Raw genomic sequence first — 22729 nt, 5'->3', positions numbered from 1 at the left:
CATAAACTAACAGTACTGCTCTATCTCTTCTTACGGAAAAATTCAAAAAAGGCAGATACATTCAATAAGTCAACCACTATTGAATTGGTGGGAACAATGGTACCAAAGTATAAGAAAATATGAAAGAGTTGAGTAATAATGGACTTAGAGAATCAGGAGCCTTGCATTTGAACCCTATTTCAGACACTTAATAGTTAAATGTCACTGACTTAACTTCTCCAAATCACAGTTTCCTCATGTGTAACATTAATGTAATATTACTTGAATTACCTACAAAACCTCACCAAATCAAATCTCACATTATATAAATTCAAGTTATCATTATTAGACATAGCCCCCACCCTTAATTGGAAATATTCCTCCAAACTGCTTTGATTTCCCCTCTTTAAAAAAAAAATCATAAAGGATTGTTATTTGATAGGAGGGGGTTGAGAGTCCCAAAATGAAGATGATATAACAAAAAATAGCAACTTTTTAAAAATTAAATATCCACCAGAGAAAAACTAGCACAAATGTAACAGTTAAAGAACAACACAGCACAAAACACTATAGTGGATCAGCTACCATTTGTGAAGCACTTACTATGTGCCAGGTACTATGCCAAACACTGAGAATATAAAGAAAGGTTCAAGACATTATCTGCTCTTAAGGAACACACAGTCTAATTGGGAAGAAAACATGTAAACAACTATATACAAAGAAAATACAAACAATAAATAGGAAATGATCAATAAAGGAAGATATAAATATTAAGGGGGATGGGAAAAGTTTCTTAAAGAAGGTAAGAATCAGTTGGGACATGAAAGAAGACTAGGAAATCAGTACCTAGTGATGAGAAACTGGGACTCCAGCATGCTATAACAGAAGAGAACTACTGGATTCAGAGTCCATGAACCTGATTTCAAATCTTGAGTTTGTTACTTATTATCTGTGTGACTTTAGGTAAGTCACTCCTTTCCTCTCAGTCCTTTCTACTTTTAAATGAGAGGGTTATACTAGATAATTTCCCATTTGGAAAGATCAATGTATATATGCTGGAGAAGCAGAAGACTTCATTTAGAAGATAAGACTTGAACTGGGCCCTAAAGAACAGGATAATGACTAGGGAATGTGTAAATGGAATAGATTTCATTGGAGTTATATACAAGGGAAAATCATATGAGCCAAGGCACAGAAGGACCACAGTATAAGCTATATTATATATATATATATGATAAAAGGGACTAGATCAAAAAAAGAACTACATGGGGCTAAGTCAAGAATGTTGTATGGAAGCTGCAGAGGTGAATTTAGGTGTGATGTCAGAAAATGTTCCTAACAGTTAATCTGCCCCAAAATGGAATAACCTGCCTGGAGAGGTAGTGGGTTCCTCCTGCTGAGAAGTCTTTAAGCAGAGGATAGTTGACCACTTAGAAGGTATTTTTTAGTAGTGGTTCCTTTCGTCTATGGGATGGACTTTTTGGCCACTGAATGCTATCCAGCTCTTAAATTCTATGATTCTATAATTCTAGAATTATTTGGATTCTTATTTTTATTCCCAACAACTAGCATAGTATCTGACATGTTAATTTCTGCCATTTTTCAATTGTATCTGACCCTTTGTGATCCCATTTGGGGTTTTCTTGGCAAAGATACTTGGCAAAGATAATGGATTTGCCATTTCCTTCTCCAGCTCATTTTACACATGAAGAATTGAGGCAAACAGGGTTAAGTGACTTGCTTAGGGTCACAGAATAAGGCCTGAATTCATATTTGAACTCAGGAAAATGAGTCACCTGATTCCAAATCAGGTTGTAATAATATTTTTACTATGACATGGGAAGGGGACACTAGACAGAGCAGGGCTTTTTAAACTTTTTTCCATTAGCAACCCCTTTTTTCCCTAAAAATTTTTATGTGATCCCTGTTATATAGATTTATAAATCAGACAATCACTGATAATAATTTCATGACCCCACATTTAGTTACATGGTCCCACATGAGTTATAGCTCACAGTTTAAGAAACTTTGTAACAGAGCAGCCCTACTACATCACCGGGATCACTTTAAAGAGTAGTGGAATAAGACCAGATTATAATAACCATTAAAAGCCAGCCTAAAAGAGTTTATACGACATGCCACCTGACAAATTCTCAGTTGCCCATTAAAGCAATACCAATTTTAGAAACATTACTAATTCTCTCATTTATACATTCTTAGACCATTTTTTGTTGTTGTTGTTGTTATTACCAAACTTTCAATTTATCTCTTTTAGGTTACCTTTACTTCTTTTCAGGACCAAAAGCCTATAAATATGATATAGAGAAGGAAGATGTGGTTAATGTGGTGAAATCTAGTTCCTGGATTGGTTGCTAAGTAAGAACATAAAGTATGAAGATTACTGGAAAGAGCTGACGACTGGATCATGAGAATAGAAGCATAATGTAGGATAGAATTCATCCTGGAGAGGCTGACATTTTAGAGAGCACTGACTTACACAGTGGTAGCAAAAGAAACTACTCAGTGAAAAGGAAAATTGAACTTGTCGATTCCATCACCATCATTAATTCAATGAGTTCATACTGTGTCAGATTCAGCTAATTTATTGTAGCATTTTAGTGATCAGGATGAATTCCCCAAATTAATATCTCAATTTTCCCTTCCCTTGATTTACTAAGAAACTTTGGTCTGTTGTTTCTTATCAGGAGGAAGGCCTCTTAAGGTATCCTGATACATATGACAAATGTTTTCATTGACTAGAAAAACTATTGGCTGCATTGTCAACATAGGCAATTGGCATTTGCATTACTGCAATTTGCTGTGCATTTTTTTTAAATGTCCTGTTACTATTAAAAAAGCCATATAGCCAAATTACAATGTGGTTGCTTTTGTTTGTTTGTTTGCTTTTCCAATTTAGTGCTTAATGGTCTTTGAAACAGATAAGGGCAGGCAAAGTTGTGAATTACCATATAAGACTAAGAAGGACACTTTGTAACAGGAAATCTAAAGCCAACAAAAATGTTTTATTAAGGTATTTCCTCATTTTTCTTTTCTGTTTAGTATTGACTGGCTTCTATCAAACTATTTTTTTTAGTGTGTGAATTATAGACTTAAAAAGAAGATCAGTTGAAGGAACTACAGATGTTTAGACTAGAGAAAAGATGACTCAGAGGGGACACAGAAGCTTTCTTTGAGTATTTGAAGAACTGTCAAGTGAAAGATGCTAAATTTCTTCTGCTTGGACTTTGAAATAACTAGGAATAACAGGGGTAAAGGTTGCAAAGGAACAAATTTAGACTTGGTATCAGGACAACTAGCTAATAAAGCTACTTAAAAGTGAAATAGATTATCTGGGGCTGGGAATAGGAGAAAAGTATTGCCATCAATGGAGATCTTCAAACAAAAGCTGGTACTTTCCGGTATATTGGGCAAGAGATTCTTCTAATAGGTTGTCCTAGGTGGCCCAAGAAGACCATGACAGCTTTGAAATTTTGTGAAAATAATAGCTAGAAATATAAACCTGGAAAAAACTCTACAAGAAAGCAGGGCTATGGAAAAATCTGATCTGAAGTCAAAGAGTTATGATTCAAGTTCTGCCTCAAATGTTTACTAGTTATGTGATCTTGGGCAAGTCATTTAAACTCATTGGGCTTCTTTTACTTTTTCAGTAAAATGATGGGACTAAAATAGGTAGCTTCTGAAGTAATAGCTCTATGAACTAGTAGGTCAGACTCATAATCACCTTCTGATATCAGGCAGAATTATACTAAATGATATCTTCTTTAAATGACATCATCTAGTTCCCTAAATCTCTAAAAAAAAAAAAAAAAAAAAAAAAAAAAAAAAAAGTCTTTAAGAAAGTAAAAACTAACACTTATTCAGCACATTAAGATTTGTAGGACACTGTAAAATTTGTTATTTGAGTCATTTCATATTGTATTCTGTAACGTTAAACAATCCCAATAGACTTTATACTAACTTTTAACCTGAGTTTTTTTTTTTCCTCCTGCAATTTAAGCATGTTTTCTAATGTCCATTTTTCAATGGTGAGGAGTAAAGTTGATTATCTTCCTTCAAATTTTTTTTAAAGCGAGGGATTTTCCTTTTTATATTTTCTTGGCAATGAAAGCAATCTCTTTGCATAGGATTACCCTCTTTTGAAAAAAAAATTTCTATTATTACAGTTGTAAATACCCCATCCATCCAGTCTTCTCATAATCCTTCCACATATTCTGGCTCTGGGTAGCTTTAGTCCATATTTTGCCATATTTTCTATATGGGGTCAACCCTATGCATAAAGGCATTTCTCTGGTGGTATTGGTACCTTGCAAGTACAATGCACCATCCTGACTTTCTATTTTAAATAGAGGAGAGGGCTTGAGAAAATAGTTTTTAAAGCTTTTTATTGAATTTCTCTGGCCAAAACTAGATAAGTGATATTAGTCCCATGTGAAGCCTCCTACATGGAATTTTCTTAACTGCATAAAAGCTAGTTTATATTATGCTAGCTAGTAATTATGCTAGTTCATTGGTTATACAATGAGTGATAAACCATACATTATGCAATAAGGTAATAGCCATCATTGGCCATGTTATCCATGGGATTTTCTTGGCAAGGAGAGAGGAATAATTTGCTGTTTCCTTCTCCAATGGCTTAAGGCAAAGTGTAAGTAACTGCCTCCTGCAAGATGGTGAACCAACCTCCTTTAAAAGCATTTCAGTGAAATACCCAAAACAAAGGCTCTTGTTGGTACTGCTGCAGTTTGTCTACAACATGCTAAATGGCCGCTTGCTAATAGAATACTTTGAAAGCTATGTCATTCTTCTATTATTCATTGAATTCATGACCTTCTCCTTTTCTTTACAATGGCATATTGTCAATTAAAATTCATTGTGAGGGGAGACTTTTTTGGAATAGATTGTAACATCCCTTGAGATAAGTAGGGCCCGCTTCATCCTTCACCTAACTAATATTGAAGGTTGCAGATTTTGGAGTTTTACTTTTGAAAAATTAGACAATATTAAGCCTCTAAGTTAAAATAATAATAAAATTGTACCTTTTTTTTTTTTTTTTTTTTTTTTTTTTTTTTGCTTCAAACCTGAGACTCTATTGGTAAAGGAAAGCCCAGTAAGGGAATTCCCTCTATCAATGTATATTGGGCCCTGGAGAATTACTTGGGTCACTGAGAAGTGAAGCAATTTTCCCAGAGTCACATAGTAAATATGCAACAGAGATCTGCTCAAAGCTAGGTCTTTCTAATTTCAAAGCTTTTACTTTAGCCACTACAGAGATTCTAAATCTGGAGTCTCTAAACTTATTTTTTTTCTTAAATAACTATATTTCTTCTGGTTTCCTTCACAATACTATGTATTTTATTTTGGGCATTTAAAAACATGATTCTGAGAAGGGGACGATAGATTTGATTAGATTCCCTAAGGGGATCCCAGCACAAAACAGTTTAGGAACCTGTACAGCATGCCAAGCTATTTCCCAGGTGATTTTTTATCAGAAATTAAAGGCACAAGTATCCTTTGGAATAATCATGTCTATGCTATGACACAGCACTCTCAATCCCTAGATATGTATGTTATATACACTGAAAGAACCATCTGGCCATTTACCAAACAAAAAGAAAGAATATAATTGTGGTTGTCATGTTGTTTCTTCATCACCTTTCCCAGCTGAAAAATAGGGGCAAAATAATTCACATACAATATGCACTTGGCTTCAGTATAAATGTAAGTAGAAAATGTTTAGTTAAATAAAGGCATTTCAACCAATAGTAACAATGACTCACATTTATGGAATGCTCTAAATGTTGGAAAGTAATTTCTGTTGAATAGAATATATTTTGGGGCGAAAGGGAAATGATCAAGTCCCTGATGACACACTTGTATATTTTATCTTGCTGATAATGATATCTTTTCAGAGATAGAGAAAATAATAAAGGGAACTGCAAATCTGGACTCTGGAAGAATTGTTTGGTAAAATGAAGATAACAAGGATTTAATAAGACTGTAATAATGGCATTATCATAATGCCATCTTAGAGAATATACTAGAGAAAGAGAAATACTCAGAAAAGTCTTATTTCCATGTTAATCATTGATGGAGCATGAACTACTTTGAGTTTTCATGTCTATGTTGATGTAACACACATGAGGGGAAATTCTACCAAGTCTAAAAGGTTTTAACTTAGATGATCAGTGGAAGATTTTGTTTGTTACATATGAATCAGCTCATCATCAGCAAGTATGCAACTAAACCATAAAATTTTTGGCTGCAGCAACTTATACAGGTTAAAAATTTTAAATGGCTCTTAGTCTTCTGTGACCTTTTTCTGTTTTTTTCAGTGGTGGTAGAAGAATAGCAAAAAAAAAAAAAAAAGGAAACAAAAGAAAGAATCATGCAGGTTTTGTACAATTTATAGGCATTAATTTAATAACTGATTCTTTTAAATGTGAAATTTCTGACCAATGACAAGTTTCATACATTATTAGAGAAATTGAATTATACCTTTGTAAATGAAACTAGAAGAAACACTACACACACACACACACACACACACACACACACACACAAAAACCTGAAGTTCATGGGGAAATGGCTCATACATTTTCCTCAGAGATGTCAGTCAAGGATTCAGCAGAGCCAATTCCATCCTAGGTTCCAGGGCAACAAGAAACATGATTATAAGTAACACTTTATAATCTCATTTTGAGGTACTTGAGAGAAAGAGAAAGAGTATATACCAATATGTTGTAAATAGTAAAGAAATGACAGTCTTTAAAAAAAAAAAAAACTTGAAAAGCTTCTTCAAATGAAGGCATTAAATGGCTTAATAATATGAGCTCAACATGGAGGTGGACACAAGGGCAGTATCTCATGTATAGGAGGATAATTTCCAAGGATGGAGAGATTATCCATCTCTTTTGTTTTTCCTTTAATATTTAGTGATGAATGATCTCAAATTAAATGACAAGGTGATGGTGTTGCCAAAATGTCACTAGAAAGTGAAGGCAGAATCCAATACAAAATCAGATATCCAATTGAGATTTATGGAAGAACAAAACACAGCTGTTTGGATCCCAAGATACTGGACTACCTCTAATATTCCTGATCCTGCAATGAAATTTCATCAGCTCTTATGTCTGTAGAGGAAAAGCAGGCAGGTGAGCAGCAAAGAATTTTTGGAAACAGCACTCTAACAAACTTTGGTAACAATACATGTTCAGCAGAGTGTAACTTGAGGCCGAATGTTCATTGGTTACATAAAGGAGATGCTCTGTTTTAATTAGGTGGAATTCATAAAGAGCTTCTAAACTCATGATGAATTTTCTGTATATCTCGTCAATGGCACAAATTTAATACCCTCAGTCACCCCTAATACAGGTGACTTATCTGAAGAAAGATCTATGTTGGGAAGTTTCTCATGACTAGCCTAAAGATGACACAAATCCAGTAACCATGGGAGGTAGCTGTTATCTCAGAGTGGGAAGCCTGTTCATTGTAAGTTCTAATCATTTTATTCTGAAAATGACTTGGGAAGAAACTAACATTGTCTTTTACTGTTATCCTTTTTTTTCCCTCTTCTGAGACAATTAGAGTTAAGTGACCTGCCCAACATCACACAGCTAGGAAATATTAAGTGTGTCCCAGGTCAGATTTGAACTCAGATCCTCCTGACTCCAGAGCCAGTGCACCACCTAGCTGCCCCTGAAACTACCATTGTCTTAAAGAATGGAGGTGAAGGGGAGGAAGGAAGCTTTTCACAAAAGTCATGAAATAGCAGCAAAAAAAAAAAAAAAACTTTTGAATTTTTGAAAAGCCAGCTAAGAGGTTACAAGCAGTTATAAACTACTAATAATTACTATTAGATTCAAAGTTATACTAATATTCATTATGCATTATGCATTCGTGTAGTACTTCAAGGCTTGAAAAATGCTTTTAATAATATTTTATCTTTAAAACACTGAGCAGTAGGTGCTCATTTTAGAGATGAGGAAACTAAATCCAAGAGAGGATAAATACTTGCCCAGTTTTACACAGCTATTAAGTATCTAAAGCTATATTTGAACTTGACTACATATGCTGCAATCTATTCACTAACCCACTTAGTTGCCTAACTTCAAAAGAAACTATTAAATAAAAAAAAAAAATGAGCAAATGTAGCAAAGTTAAAATACACTTTATTTAACGCAAATGTTTCTTCTTAAGATAGGAATAGCCCCAAAGTGGAGGTTGCATTAGTGGTTTCAATATACAGTAAGTAACAAATAAGCCACAAATAGTCTGCTGACTATTACACAAAGAAAAGGAATTGTCTTTGGAGAGTTCCAGATGACTGGTGCTATCTTACTTTGACTTATTGAGATTTCATTTTAACTATTTCCTTAACTTTCTTGAATGATAAGGAAAATGGGTCAATGATTAAGTAGGAGTAAAGGAAGATCTTTACTCAGCCTGTTACTCAAAACTGTCCTCCCTTCAACTTCCTAATTATATGAAAATGTGGTATAGATTATAGAATAGCCTACTGAATTTAATCTAGAATATTCTAGTTATCAAACACTATGTATTAGAAAGAAGACTAGAATTCTCCATTCTCTTGCAAAGAAAAGAAAAAAGCCAGTATAGTTCGAGAATACCTTTGCTAAATAGATTAAGTTGATTTCTTTCTATACACTTCTAACTGCCGTACCATAATGTATTATTTCTCAATCTGTATGTAAATTCTAGGAAATATTCTCTTGTGCCTGGTGGCAGGGATGAAAAGACAAAAAATTGAAGATGCCATAATAGGCTAAAATAAAGCATCTAAATGTGGTGACAGTGACATGAAGAGAGAGAGAAAACAAGGAGCAATTGGGTGAAAGTTTTCTAATAGTAAAGAGGTGTTTAGATTCAAGAAGATGGAGTAAAAGAGGTTTTGTACTTCTACTTTGGGTTTTAAACCTCAGACAAAGTTTAGAAAGTGGTGAAAGGCAAAAGCCCTGATGCCAAAAATAAAGGCCCCTGGATCAGATCAAAAATGAGACAAATTCCTTCAATAATGACCAGTCAGCAAGACTGAAGCGAACTGGATCCTTCCTAGAATGCCAGAACACTATTGCAAGAATACTAAAGCCATAATCCTAGTCTTGATTCTGTAACTAATTTTATGTAAAATTATGGGCAAATTATTTAGTCTATGTGTCTCATTTTCCTCTTTTGTAAAATGAAAATTACACCTGCTCCAACTATTTCTCACAGCGTTACAGTGATTATAAAATCCATACAAATGGCCACTAGAAACTAGTGCCCTTTTCCAGTCAAACATTTGACACAGATGAGGGAATAATATTCTTATCTAATCTAACAACTACCTCTCCCACTCCCATAAACTCAGGCACAAGATCTATGAGATCCACAACCTCTAACTACCATGGTCCCATGACCCTGGCACTCCCAAAAGAATGGGGAAGAACACAAAAAGTATTGTTAAGAATGCAGTTGACACTGACCTGGTGAGTCATTATTGCTCAAATCCCTTGGGGTTTTTGTTCCCAAGATCTATCTACCAAAGCACTCAACATAGCCTATAGTAGAAATCTTCCCCAGGGAAATATACACTCCAGAATAACTCAAACACTGATTTGCAGGTTTCCTTTGTAATTCTATATATTTTCTCCATTTAAAAACATTATTCTGAGAAGGCATCCATAAGCTTCATCAGATTTCCAAAAGAGTATAGATACAACACACAAAAGGACAATAAGAATGCTTGTTTTGATGTCTATTTTAGGTTCCTTTTTATGTTATTACAAAAACCAAAGTAAACATATATTTGGAAAAAAATATGAGCTAAGAAAGTTAGTTGCATAAATTGCCTTAGGAAAAATGGTGGAAGAAAGTACAAAATTATATTTTGTTAATAAATTAATTAATTAATTAAATTTAAAAGAAGAGGGGACATTGCTATATAAACATTGGAAACTACTGTCTTAAGGTAACCACAACTCTGACCCTTTCCTGAAAAGGTATCTCTAAAACAAAGAAATGGTAAAAATTTGCCTAAAAATTTCAACTTTTCCATGTACTATGTTCACATGCTATATAAAAGGCTTTCCATTTTGATCACATAATTCCCAGAAGATTTGGGATAACATCCATTTGGCTCAAATTTTGCATGCAAACTAAAACAAAATAAGTTGCATGTAGTTTCATGTTTCTTAATCAAAGTTTCACTAAGATCTTGAAACAAGGCTTAGTCCAGTAGAGAAAACAGATCTAAGTGTGCTACATCAGAAGACTTCGGGTTCAAATACCATTTCTGCCACTTTTATCTTATCTGACTTTGATCAAACAAAATAATTTCTCTGGGCTTCAATGCCCTCATTTGTAAAATGGAAGCATTGAACTAGAGGATCTCTAAGGTCCTCTTTTTATGTCTCAGTTTCCCTGCCTCAATTTCCCTGGTGGTAATCCCACCCCACTTCCTGACTATTAGGACTGAGATAATTAGGGCTGGGAATCCTAGCCACTCTAACATTCCAAAGAGTCATAAAACTCCAGGTGGCTTATCTCAAACACTTGGTTACTTTCTGATTCAGATATCCTGTCTCTAGCTTCTTCACTTATTAGAATTTATGATCCTTCCTTCTTCACCTCCAACCCGTCAGAACTGAAAAGTTATGGTCACCAGTACTCTATCCTGCCTTGCCTTTGTTTCCCTGATCACTGGAGCCCTATAAGAGTCTCTGGAATCCCTTGCTTGTCATTAGATGTTTTGCAACAAGAGTCCAATCCACCCGGCTGACTAATACGGTTTGCCAGTCCTTCTATCCACTATTAAAATATTAAAAATCCTCTCTAATCTCTATCTTGACTCAGTTTCTCCAGTACTATACTCAAGTTCTAAATCAGAAAAAAGTTTAATGTGGAAAATATTCATTTCTGATATTTTTAATTTTCACCTGCTGCTTCATTTCTCTTTCTTTCCTCTGATTCTCTTCTGTTTGAGTTCTCATTTTAGGGATACTCCCAGCATCTCAGTGCTTAGAATATCTAACAATTACTTCCATGGAGAGAGCTCTAATATCCTAGTGCAAACAAGAAAATCAGTGCTCACCTTTGGGGCTATAAATGTGTGAGAGGTTATAAAAGTCTCTGAAAAGTGAAGAAGCCAAAGAGACTGGCTGAAGAATTCTTTCCCACAGAGATAAAAGGGCTTCCAGTGCTACTTACCACATATGTGATATTTCAGTAAGTCAATAATAACAAACATTTATTAAAATGCCTACTATGTGCCAGACAGTGTGCTAAGCAGTAGGGATACAAGGAAAACAAAAAGTATCCCCTGCTTTCAAGAAATTTGCCATTTAATTAGAGAGAAAATGTGTAAACAACTCTACAAATTTCATGGGGGAGGCATTGGGGGTGTATGGGTGTGTAGGACAGATTGAAGATAACATCAAAGAGAAAATAAATGGCAATCTCTCTGGGTCTCAGTTTTCTCATTTGTAAAATAATATAGATGCTTCCTAATTCCCTTCCAACTCTAGATCTAGGATTCTGAATCTGTACTTTGCCTATTAGTAAGAATAAGCTGAAAACCTAGCCCTTTCAAATAGGAGTATCCAGTCAAGCAGGTGAAGCCCATTTTCATAGTGCCAGGTGCTTGCTGAATTGTTTCTAGAGTAAAGACATCAGGGAAGTGTAAGGTTTTCCAGAACTGGGATTCTTGAGGATAAGTAATATCTTCTGGTATATTACTAGGAAAAAGGGTTAGGGTCAACTATGGATGAAATTTGGCAGCTGGCAGCTACTATTCCAGTAGTCCTGTGAAAGTATGTTACCGACTCTGGTTACAAAGAGGCAGGTTATTTCCCCAGCCTTCTACTAGGCTTCAGGGCAAGGGGCTTACTCCCCAGCTCCTCACTGACCTATTGACTTTTACCTGGTTACCAAACAGAACTCTCAATTCAACTCAATGAATATTTGTTATGCTGCTCTTTGTCCGGTATTAGGTACTAGGTTCTCAATCTTAAAACCTTAAACTCCCACCCAGGGCAAATAGAGAATGGGAGATCAATTTGTCTGATCTGTGACTAGACAATTCCAAAGCAATCAAGGGACAAGTGGAAATCCACCCTATTCCTATCTCTCCCATCACTTTAATTGAAGTTTTATTTTATTTTGTTCTTACTGACTATTATATGTTCTCACCTTGGAAGAGAAAGAGAGAGGGCATTTCCTACTTCAAAAGAAATTTATAGAAATAAAAAATTAGATAAACACTTATATGACAACAGAATCACAGAATTTGGAAGTTGGAATGGATGTCATCCATCTAGTCCAATTTATATTCAAAAGAGAATCGCCATTCTAACAAATCCAACAAGCAGACATCCATCTTTTGCCTTGAGACCTCCAACCAGGAGGAATATTTCATCTCTCAAATCATATTATTCTACTTTGAGATAGTTCTGATTGTTCGAAAATCCCTCCTGACAAAAAGCCTAAACTTATCTCTTTGTACCTTCTACACTTTTTTTCCTGACTTTACCCTTTAGAACAAAAACAGACTAAGTTTGACCCTTCTTTCACATTTTAGGCCTTAATACACTTGAAGACAGCTATAATGCACCACCTTTAACTTTTTTTTTTTAATCTAGGATAAAAATCCCTATTTCCTTTAATAATTCTTCATATAATATAGACTCCTGACCAACCTGTTGGGTACCAGAAAGCCTCAAATGCTACAGAAAGAGGTTGATTTTAATTGAAAGGATTGGAAAAGACCCTGTAGAAGAAGTGGGTCTTGACTTGGGCATTGAAGATTAGGCTAAGAGGTAGGGAAAACCTTAGGAGGAACATGCAGGAACAGCAAGGGTATGAAGGAAAGAATGAAGATGGTTTGTTTAGTAATTGTTGACCCTGAGCCAACTGAGTTGATAGGAAGGAAATGTAATAGCACCTAAAAGTTGGACAAATAGGTTAGACTATAAACCAAAACTACTCTGATTCTCATTGATTGATTGCCAAAAGGACTCAGGACAAACCCCATTTAGTCATTGTTTGGGTCCTGATTGAGTCAGATTGAATGTAAATAGTGATTATTTCTCCTTTGGTCAGAAATCTAGAAAGTCTTCCTCTCCCAAATTGATTGACTGATTTTAAACTAGGTGAGAGAGGAGATTCTTTGCCTCAATTACTACCTAGCTTTAATCACTGAATGGGTATGACTGATGAGATTCGGATCCCTTTGATTCCTGGTCAAGGAACCAAATGATGAGGTTTGGCACAGAGCAGAGAGTTGTGGGAACCCCTTCTGGTCAGCGCAGGCCCTTTGAAAAAGAATTTATGCACCCAAAAACTTAGACTGGAAAAAGAAGTTTATTGGCACTGAGAAATCAGCTTTTGCTAGGAGACTGATTTCCTCAATGGCAAGGTCCTGACAGAAAAATAAAGGTCTAGCAGAGAAATCCAGGCAGAGAGATAAAGAGGGATTAACTCTGAGAAAAGGATGTTTTTTCAGTGGGCAGGGGGTCCTGACAGGCAGCTATACCAAGGGGTGTGTGTGTGTGTGTGTGTGTGTGTGTGTGTGTGAGAGAGAGAGAGAGAGATTGAGAGATTGAGATTGAGGTTCCTTGGCATGGCATGATTCCTGCTTTTGGCCCTCTGCAAAGAAATGAACCCCAAAAATGCTCTTTTAAAAGAGATTTGAGACTGAAGTTTCAATTGAATAAGATTACTGCCCCCAGGCCTAGATTTCCAGTAGAATGGAACCATTTACTGGGAGTGATCCTGAAGCAATCTTCAGTTTAATAGGGATAGATAGAAATCTAGATCTCCAGCTAAATGAGATTACTTACATTTGAACTAAGTAAGAGTGGTCCTGAACTCAACTAGTCCCACCAAGATAACAGAATGAAACCACTTTATTATGGTTTCCTGAGGCAGGCCTCTCACAGGAGAGTTTCTCAAGAATTTACCCCAAAATCAGGATAGTTTCAGGGTCCCCCCATCACAATCTCAGTCAAACACCTTTTGAAGGCCTTAGCTTAAAAACGCCAAGGTCCCCCATTGCATCCAGGGCCATATCCAGTTGTTGGGATCTTTATCTTGTCACTGAACCTGGAGAGTTCTAGAGGGGAATGTGAAGCAGGTGACCTAGCATAGCCCTCCCTCACTTAAATCCAATTCACTTGCATATCATAGCATTACCTCCCTGATGTCTTGGTACTCTTCAAGAACAAATGACAAACAACTTGGAGAACACTGAATGCCAAGCCAAATATTTTGGGCTTTGGTCACTGAGTAGCCATTAAAGGCTACTGAGTGAGGAAATAGATTACATTTTAAGCAAGTGATTTATAATTTTATTAGTAAATAATTATGATAAATTGTCATAAATTTTTATGCAGATCTTTAAAGATTACAAAGTGATTTTTGTATAACTACTTTCAGACAAGCTTGCAAATTTTCTAGACCTAGACTTTAAAGGAGAATAAGAACTTGTATGGACCAGAAGTAAAGGAAGTATAAGTATAATTGTCCCAAGCTAAAAGATAAAGAACCTGCCTATTGCTACATTACCAGAAAGGGACAGAACTTGAAGTCTGTATCCAAGTCCTTTACTCTTTTCACCATTCCATACTTGTTTATCTCTTTCTTTTTCTGTAACATGACAGATGAGTGAAAAACCATCTAAGGGCTATAAGAAAAAAGCTCATAATTTGAAACTCTGCTCAAAAAGTTAACAAACTGCATACCTTTTGAGCTAGCACTGTTTCTACTGGGCCTATATCCCAAAAAGATCTTAAAGGAGGGAAAGGGACCCACATGTGCAAAAGTGTTTATGCCAGCCCTTTTTGTAGTGGCAAGAAACTGGAAATTGAATGGATGCCCATCATTTGGAGAATGATATATGAATGTTATGGAATATTATTGTTCTTTAAGAAATGACCAGCAGGATGATTTCAGAGAGGCCTGGAGAGACTTACATGAACATTAGTTCATAAATTCGCGCTGAGTGAAATGAGCAGAACCAGGAGTTCATTATACACAGCAACAACAAGACTATATGATGATCAATTCTGATGGACATGATGCTCTTCAACAGTGAGATGATTCAAACCAGTTCCAATTGTTCAGAAAGCCATCTATACCCAAAGAGAGGACTGTGAGAACTGAATATGGATCACAACAAAGCATTTTCACTCTTTCTGTTGTTGTTTGCTTGCATTTTTTTTCCTCAGTTTTTTTTCCTTCTTGATCCGATTTTTCTTGTGCAGCAAGATCACTGTATAACTATGTATGCATATATTGAATTTAACATATATTGTAACATATTTAACATATATTGGACTACCTGCCATCTAGGGGAGGGAGTGGGGGGAAGGAGAGGAAAATTTGGAACACAAGGTTTTGCAAGGGTCAATGTTGAAAAATTACCCATACTTATATTTTGTAAATAAAAAGCTTTAAAACAAAACAAAACAAAACAAAAAAAAACAAACTCATCGCAAATCTCAGCAGGCGTTGTTTTCCCAAGGGAGGAACCGTGCCCTCGATTTCTAGGCTCAAGAGCTCAGTGAAATTCTATTCCTGAAATCCCTTCCCTGACCCTTCTTCTTGCCCAACCAGTGTAATTCCTTTATCCCCAGGCTTAATCCAACTATGCAGCTGAACTGTAATCTTTTTAGGATGTCTCAAACAGCTATAATATAATATAACTAATATTTATATAGAACATGATATGTGCCAGGCACTGTCCTAAGAGCTTTACAGTTATCTTATTTGATTCTCACAACAACCCTGAGAAGTTGATACTATATTTTATACCGGAGGAAACTATGGTAATTAGAGGCTAAGTAACTTGCTCAGGGTTACACAATAAATAAGTGCTTGAGGCTAGATTTGAACTCAAATCTATTTAGCTGCAAAATTTTGTTGTTGTTTGTTTGTTTGTTTTTGTTTTTTAAACAATCTACTTTGACTTAGATAAGATCGGGGATCAGGTTCTTTTTATTCCTTTATTTCAGCCTTATCAGCATATTATCAGCATACAGCCCCCAGTACCAGACACCAAGCCTTTCAGTTTCTTTATCTGAATCCTTCTTTAGATTGTCTGGTATTATTCAGTGGGAACCTAAGTGACTCTATATGGAATGAAGAATGGGAAAGGTTTGGAGCAGTGCTTGAAATGGAGCTAAATGTAAATGGGCAGATGGGGAATAGCAAGGAAGAAGGAAAATGACATTCTTATTTTTTCTGCTGCTCCATCACTGTTCATTGTCTTCCCTGTTGCACTTCTAGGAAATTTATCATGGGCAAAAACTCTGCTTATTCTTCCTTGTCTCCTGACGCAAAACAGACAATGAATACACATGTATAAACTACTTTGGGACATACATCCCACTTTTATTTCCACTCTTTCCTTTTTTTTTCTTATCTTTCTCATCTCCTTTCTAAAAAATGATAGAATTATATACATTTAGGATTAAAGGGAAGCTCCAAGGTCCTCAGTTTAACAAAACATCCCATTTCTAATTAGAAATGCCTTTCACAACAGAGAAATAGGGCATTTTAGTGACATAAAGTGTTGAAATTAACGCATGGAATGCCTGCATTTAGTTGTCACCTCGGACACTACCCATGTAGCTGAGGATAAGTCACTTAACTACTCTAAGTCTCAGTTTCCTCAGCTACAAAATAAGAGTTGAATTAAGTAGCCTCCAAGGTTTTTTTTTCTTCAGTTCTAAATTTAGGAGTCTATTATCTCTTACAGGAGGTCATCTATCCTCAGATGAAGAAAGAGTTCATTCCAGGCATGAAAAAATATATAAAAAATACAGCTAGGTCTCCCTTAATGTTCATGTAAAATATAATAGAAGGTTCAGAAAATATAATAGAAGACTGATTCATACAGTCCTCTGTGCTATTTAGAATATTCATCAATGATCTAGATAAGGCATAGATGGTATAGTTATTGAATGATAGCCTCAGAATGCAACATAATCTTAAGATAGAACATGGAAATGATTGAAATAACATTTAAAGGAATAAATATATAGCCTTATAGTTGAGTTTAAACTCTCAACTGTGTGAGCAAAGAAAAGAAATCTATAGTTAAGTAAGGTTTATATGAAAAATGATCTGCGTACTTTAGTGGCCTATACCCTTAATATGAATTGACAATGTGACAGGCTAACTTTTTTAAAAAATTAATTGTATATAAGTAATTGAAAAAATGTATTTAATTTTAAAACAAATAAAAAGAAAAAGACTTCATCAAATAGTCATTTTGGTTTTTTGTTCTTTTTGTTTGCTGTCAACTGTATAATATTTTTTATCTTCTACCTATGGTTCTTCAGCTCTCTCTTTACCAGGTCTAATCCTTTAAATCTATTCATCCTACTTCCATTTCATATTCTTAAGGGATGTTATTTAGGTCATACCTATGTGATCTGACGGTTTTTCCTTTCTTCAATTTAAGTCTAATTTTTGCAGTAAGAAGCTCATGATCTTAGCTCTCTTTAATTCTAGGTCTTATTTTAACTGAGTGTGTAGAACTTTTTCACCTTTGGCTGAAAAGCTCATAATCAATCTGATTATGATTTGATATTAAGCATCAGTAGAGTTGCCTTTTGGATTATTGAAAAAGAATATTTACTATGAGCAGTGATTTATCTTTTTTTTTCGTTCTCTAGTAAATTTATTCATTTTTAATACATTTTGCTATATGAATCATGTTAGGAGAAAAAAATTGAAGCAAAAGTCAAAAACCATGAGAGAGATGAAAAAAACAGAAAAAAAAAAAGTGAACATAGCATGTGTTGATTTACATTCAGTCTTCTTAGTTCTATTTCTGAATGCAGATGGCATTTTCTGTCCAGTTTACTGAAATAGCTTTGGATCACTGAACCATTGGAACGGAGTCTTTCATAATTGATCATTGCAAATTCATTGCTGAATGAATTCATTGTATTCCTGGTTCTGCTTGTTTCACTCAGCATCAGCTCATGTAAATTTTCCAGGCCTTTCTAAAATCAGTTTGTTCATTATTTTTTATAGAACAATAATATTGCATTGTCTTCATATACCACAATTTGTGCAGCCATTCTCCAATTGATGAGCATCTACTCATTTTCCAATTCTTTGCTATCACAAAAATTACTACTACAAACATTTTTTGCACATGTGGATTCTTTTCCCTCCTTTATGATTTCCTTGGTATACAGATTCAGTAATGGCACTTAGGTCAAAGAGTATGCACATAACCCTTTGGACATTGTTCCAAACTGCTCTCCAGAATGATTAAATCATTTTACAACTTCACAACAATGCATTAGTGTCCCAGTTTTCCCACATCCCCTCCCTCATTTATCATTATCTTTTCCTGTCATTTTAGGTAATCTGAGAGATGTGAAGTGGTGCCTCAGAGTTGTTTTATTTAGCATTTCTTTCATCAATAGTGATTTAGAACATTTTTTCATATATATATAAAGGCCTTTAATTTTATCATCTGAAAATTGTCTGTTCATACCTTTTGACCATATATCAGTTGTGGAATGACTTGTATTCTTATGAATTTGAAACAGTTCTTTATATATTTTAGAAATGAGACCTTTATCAGAAATACTGGCTGTAAAGATTTTTTCCCAGCTTTGTATTTCTCTTTTAATCTTGTTTCTGTTGGGTTTGTTTGTGCAAAAACTTTTTAATTTAATATAATCAAAGTTACCCATTTTGCATTTCATAATATTCTCTAGTTCTTCTTTGGTCATAAATTCCTCCCTTCTCCAAAGATCTGATAGGTAAATTATCCCTTGTTCACTAATTTGTTTATGGTATCATCTTTTATGCTCAAATCATATATCCCTTTTGATCTTATTTTGGTATGGAGTATGAGATGCAGGTCTATGCCATGTTTCTGACATACTATTTTCCAGTTTTGCCAACAATTTTTGTGAAATAGTGAATTCTTATTTCAAAAGCTGGAGTTTGGGGGTTTATCGAATACTAGATTGCTATAGGCCTTGATTATTGTGCTGTATGGATCTAAATTATTCCATAACAAGTGATTTATTTTAATAAAACTCTATTCATCTTAGCTGTGCTTCATTTTGTACTCCAAGGCCAAAATTGCCTGTTATTCCAATTATCTTTTGATTACCTACTTTAGTACTCCAGTCCCCTATGATGAATATGACTTTTTTTTTTTTTTTTTTTTTTTTTTTTTTTTTTTTTTTTGGTGTTTGTAGTGTTCTTGGTGGTTTTTTGGAGGTCAATAGCCAGGTGTTAAAGTCCAAATTCTTTATTGTCTCCTTGACTAAGGCCCAGGCTAGCTTGGTCTCAGTGGAGGAAATGGAAGAGGACAGGCCGGTCACCCTGGTGGTGTGAGATGGAGTGAATCTGTCTCTGAGTCCGAGGGCTTGTGCTCCAGTCTCCAGCCACCACAGAGGGGGGAAATGGAATGAATGTGTCTCTGAGTTTGTCCCAATTAATATGCTCTATTATAATTAGATCATTTACAGTATACTTAGTATAAACCAATTATTATATCACTAGGGAACCATTATTTGTTGTGAGATTAAATCAGTCATACTGAACTAGAGAACTATTAATCACCATTCTAAACTAGATAACCATTGTCTTATCAATTCCACTGAATTAGCACCTTGTAAGAATCCTTGTTTCAAGTACAGAGTTCTGGTCCATAACAGGTATTATTTCTAGATGTTGTAGATCTTCATAGAACTGATCAACTCTGGCCTCTTTGGCATCAGTGGTTGGAGGATAGATTTGTATCTCTGTGGTTTGCCTTGAATCAACCAAATATTATGCTGTCATTTTTGAGAAAATACTCCAGGATTGCTTTTCTCACCATTTTATTGACTAGAAGAGCTGCTCCATTTTTTTCTAAGTAATTCTTGCCCATGGTAACAGATGAATTAAATTCATCAATTTCTATCAATTTAAATTCACTGAGACCCAAGATGACAATATTTAATCTTTCCATGGCCTATTTAACAATAGCAGCTTATCTTGGCTCATGGATACTGTATTCCAGGTTCCTATGCAATTCTGATATACAGTATCAGACTTCCTTTTCATAATCAGATACATCTACAACTGAGCTTCCATTTACTTTAGGTCCAGTCTTCATTCTTTCTGAAGCTACTTGTAGTTATCCTCCATTCTCAGTAGCATGTTGGATATCTTCTAATGTGAGAGGGTCATCTTCTGGTATCATATGTTTTAACATTTTAACACTGTACATGGAGTTTTCTTGGCAAAGATATTAGAGTGGTTTGCCATTTCTTTTTCCAGACTATTTCTCTGAACTCTCTAATATGACCTATCTTGGCTAACCCTGCATGACATAGCTCATAGTTTCATTGAGCTATGAAAGACCCTCTGTTACAATAAGGCAATGATCCAGAAGGGGATGACACCCTTTTGTACATTTCACTACAGCACTCATATTTCTTCTCATATCTAAGATAAATATGTCTAGTTCTTTCCACTGATTCTCATATGGCATGATCTGAAGGCTTTTTGCTACCCTGATAATTCTTCTCTGTATCATCTCCAGATTATTTAAAAAAAAAAAAAAAAGCCTGATAAAAATAAATGTGAGTTCCAGCAAAAAGATACAGAAAAATTTTATTTAAAATAACTGTAGATAATATAAAATATTTGCAAGTCTACCTGCCAAGACAAATTCAGGAACCATATGAATACAACTAAAAAACAATTTTTATACAAATAAAGTCAGACTACAACTGGAAAAATATGAATTACTCATGGATAGGCCAAGCCAATAAAATAAAAATACCATTCTATCTAAATTAATCTATTAATTTAGTGCCATAACAAACTATCAAAAAAAATTGTATAGGGCTAGAAAAAATAGTAACAAAATTCATCAGGAAGAATAAAATCAAGGATATTAGGGGAATTAATGGGGGGAGGAGAATGTGAATAAAAATGGTCCAGCCATACCAAATTTCAAACTATATAATGAAAAGATTCTTACCGGAAAAAAATCTGGTATTAGCTAAGAAACAGAGTGGTGGAATGGTAGAGTAGATTAGGTATACATTATATTATAGTAAATGGCTATAATAACTAATATATGATAACCCAAATATCCAAGCTTTGGAACAAAAACTCTTTATTTGACAAAAACTACTGGGAAAACTGGAAAACAGTATAGCAGAATCTATAGAACAACATCTCACACTATATACCAAAATAAGGTCAAGATGAATACATGCATTACATATAAAGAATAACACCATAAACCAATTAGGAAAGCATAAAATAGTTTACTTATCAGATAAATTAGAAAGGGGAGAATTCAAAACAGAAGAAAATAGAGAGAGCATTACAAAATGTAAGACATTAATTTGATTGTGTAAAATTTAAAAGTTTTTGCAGAAAACTGGGGAGGGGAATTTTTTTTTTCAATAAGTATCTAAAATAAAAGCCACTTTTCTCAAATATTAGAGACTGAATCAAATTTATAAAAATATAATTCATTCTTCAACTAGGATGGTCAAAGGATATGAACAGAAAGTTTTTAGACAAAAAAAACAAAGATATCCATAATATATTAAAAAAATGTCCTAAATCACAATTGATTAGAGAAAGGCAAATTAAAACAACTCTGAGGTACCATCTCACAAATATCACATTGGTTTAACCAACAAAAGAAGATGATGGATGTAAGAGGGGATTTGGGAAAACTGAGACATTAATGTGCTATTGATAAAGCTGTAAACTAAACTAATCTTTCTGGGGAGCGATATGCTCCCTAGAACTATGTGCAAAGGATTATAAAACTGTGTGTATCCTTTGATCAAGGAATATAAATCCTAGATCTATATCCCAAAGACATCAAAATAAGAGGGGAGAGAAAGACAGAGACAGAGATACAGAGAGAGAGATGGAGGGAGGGAAGGGAAGAAGGGAAGGAAGGAGATGGGAAAGAGGGAGGAAGGTGGGAGGAAAAAGAAAGAAAAGGACTTATTTGTACAAAAATATTTATAGCAGCTCTTTTTGTGATGACTAAGAATTGGACATCAAAGGAATGTCCATCAATTAAGGAATGCCTAAACAAGTTGTGGTGTATGATTGTAATGGAATATTATTGTGCTATACCAAATGACAAGCAGGATGATTTCAGAAAAACCTGGAAATATTCACATGAACTGATGGAAAGTGAAGTTAACAGAACCAGTAGAATATTGTACACACTAAAAATAATATTATTCATTGAAGAACTATGAATGACTTGGCTTATCTCAGCAATACAACAATCCAAGACAATACCAAAGGACAAATGATATCATTTGAAAACAGACAAAAGCCTGCTAGTTTTCACTTTCTTCCTTTCGTTATTTTTCTTTTTTTCAAATCTTTTTAGACTAAATAAATAATATGGAAATGTTTTACATGATTGCATATATAAGGAACTCACAATGTTAAAAAAAAAAGTTTTTTAAACATATTTTAACATATAATTGGGGGAAGTGTGTGGTGTGGTGTAGTGTGTGTGTGTGTGTGTGTGTGTGTGTGTATTTTAAATGTGAGGGACTGAAAAATTCTCCTAGGGACAGAAAAGGAAAATAAATAAATTGTTTAATTTATGAAGTTAGATTAAACTTAAGTCAAACTTTCCTTCTTAAATAATTGTTAACCATTTTTGTGATATATTATTGTATCAAGAATTCTGCCTAATCACCTGGCATCATAG

The 22729-nt window shown here is 34.6% G+C and overlaps 1 protein-coding gene across 1 annotated transcript in view; it reads left to right on the top strand.

Moving 5' to 3' along the window:
- MMP20 (matrix metallopeptidase 20) overlaps positions 1–2841 on the top strand; it is a 47542-nt gene extending 44701 nt beyond the window's left edge. The window contains exon 10 of the mRNA XM_003764279.3: positions 2255–2841. Coding sequence (XP_003764327.2) covers positions 2255–2355 — 101 coding nt within the window. The 3' untranslated portion in view covers positions 2356–2841. The remainder of the gene's footprint in view (positions 1–2254) is intronic.
- The last annotated feature ends 19888 nt before the right edge of the window (positions 2842–22729 follow it).

Source organism: Sarcophilus harrisii, chromosome 3 (assembly GCF_902635505.1).
Source record: "Sarcophilus harrisii chromosome 3, mSarHar1.11, whole genome shotgun sequence".
Classification (NCBI taxonomy): Eukaryota; Metazoa; Chordata; class Mammalia; order Dasyuromorphia; family Dasyuridae; genus Sarcophilus; species Sarcophilus harrisii.
Note: the sequence above shows the minus strand (reverse complement) of the source record. Positions and strands in the feature narration are given on the sequence as shown.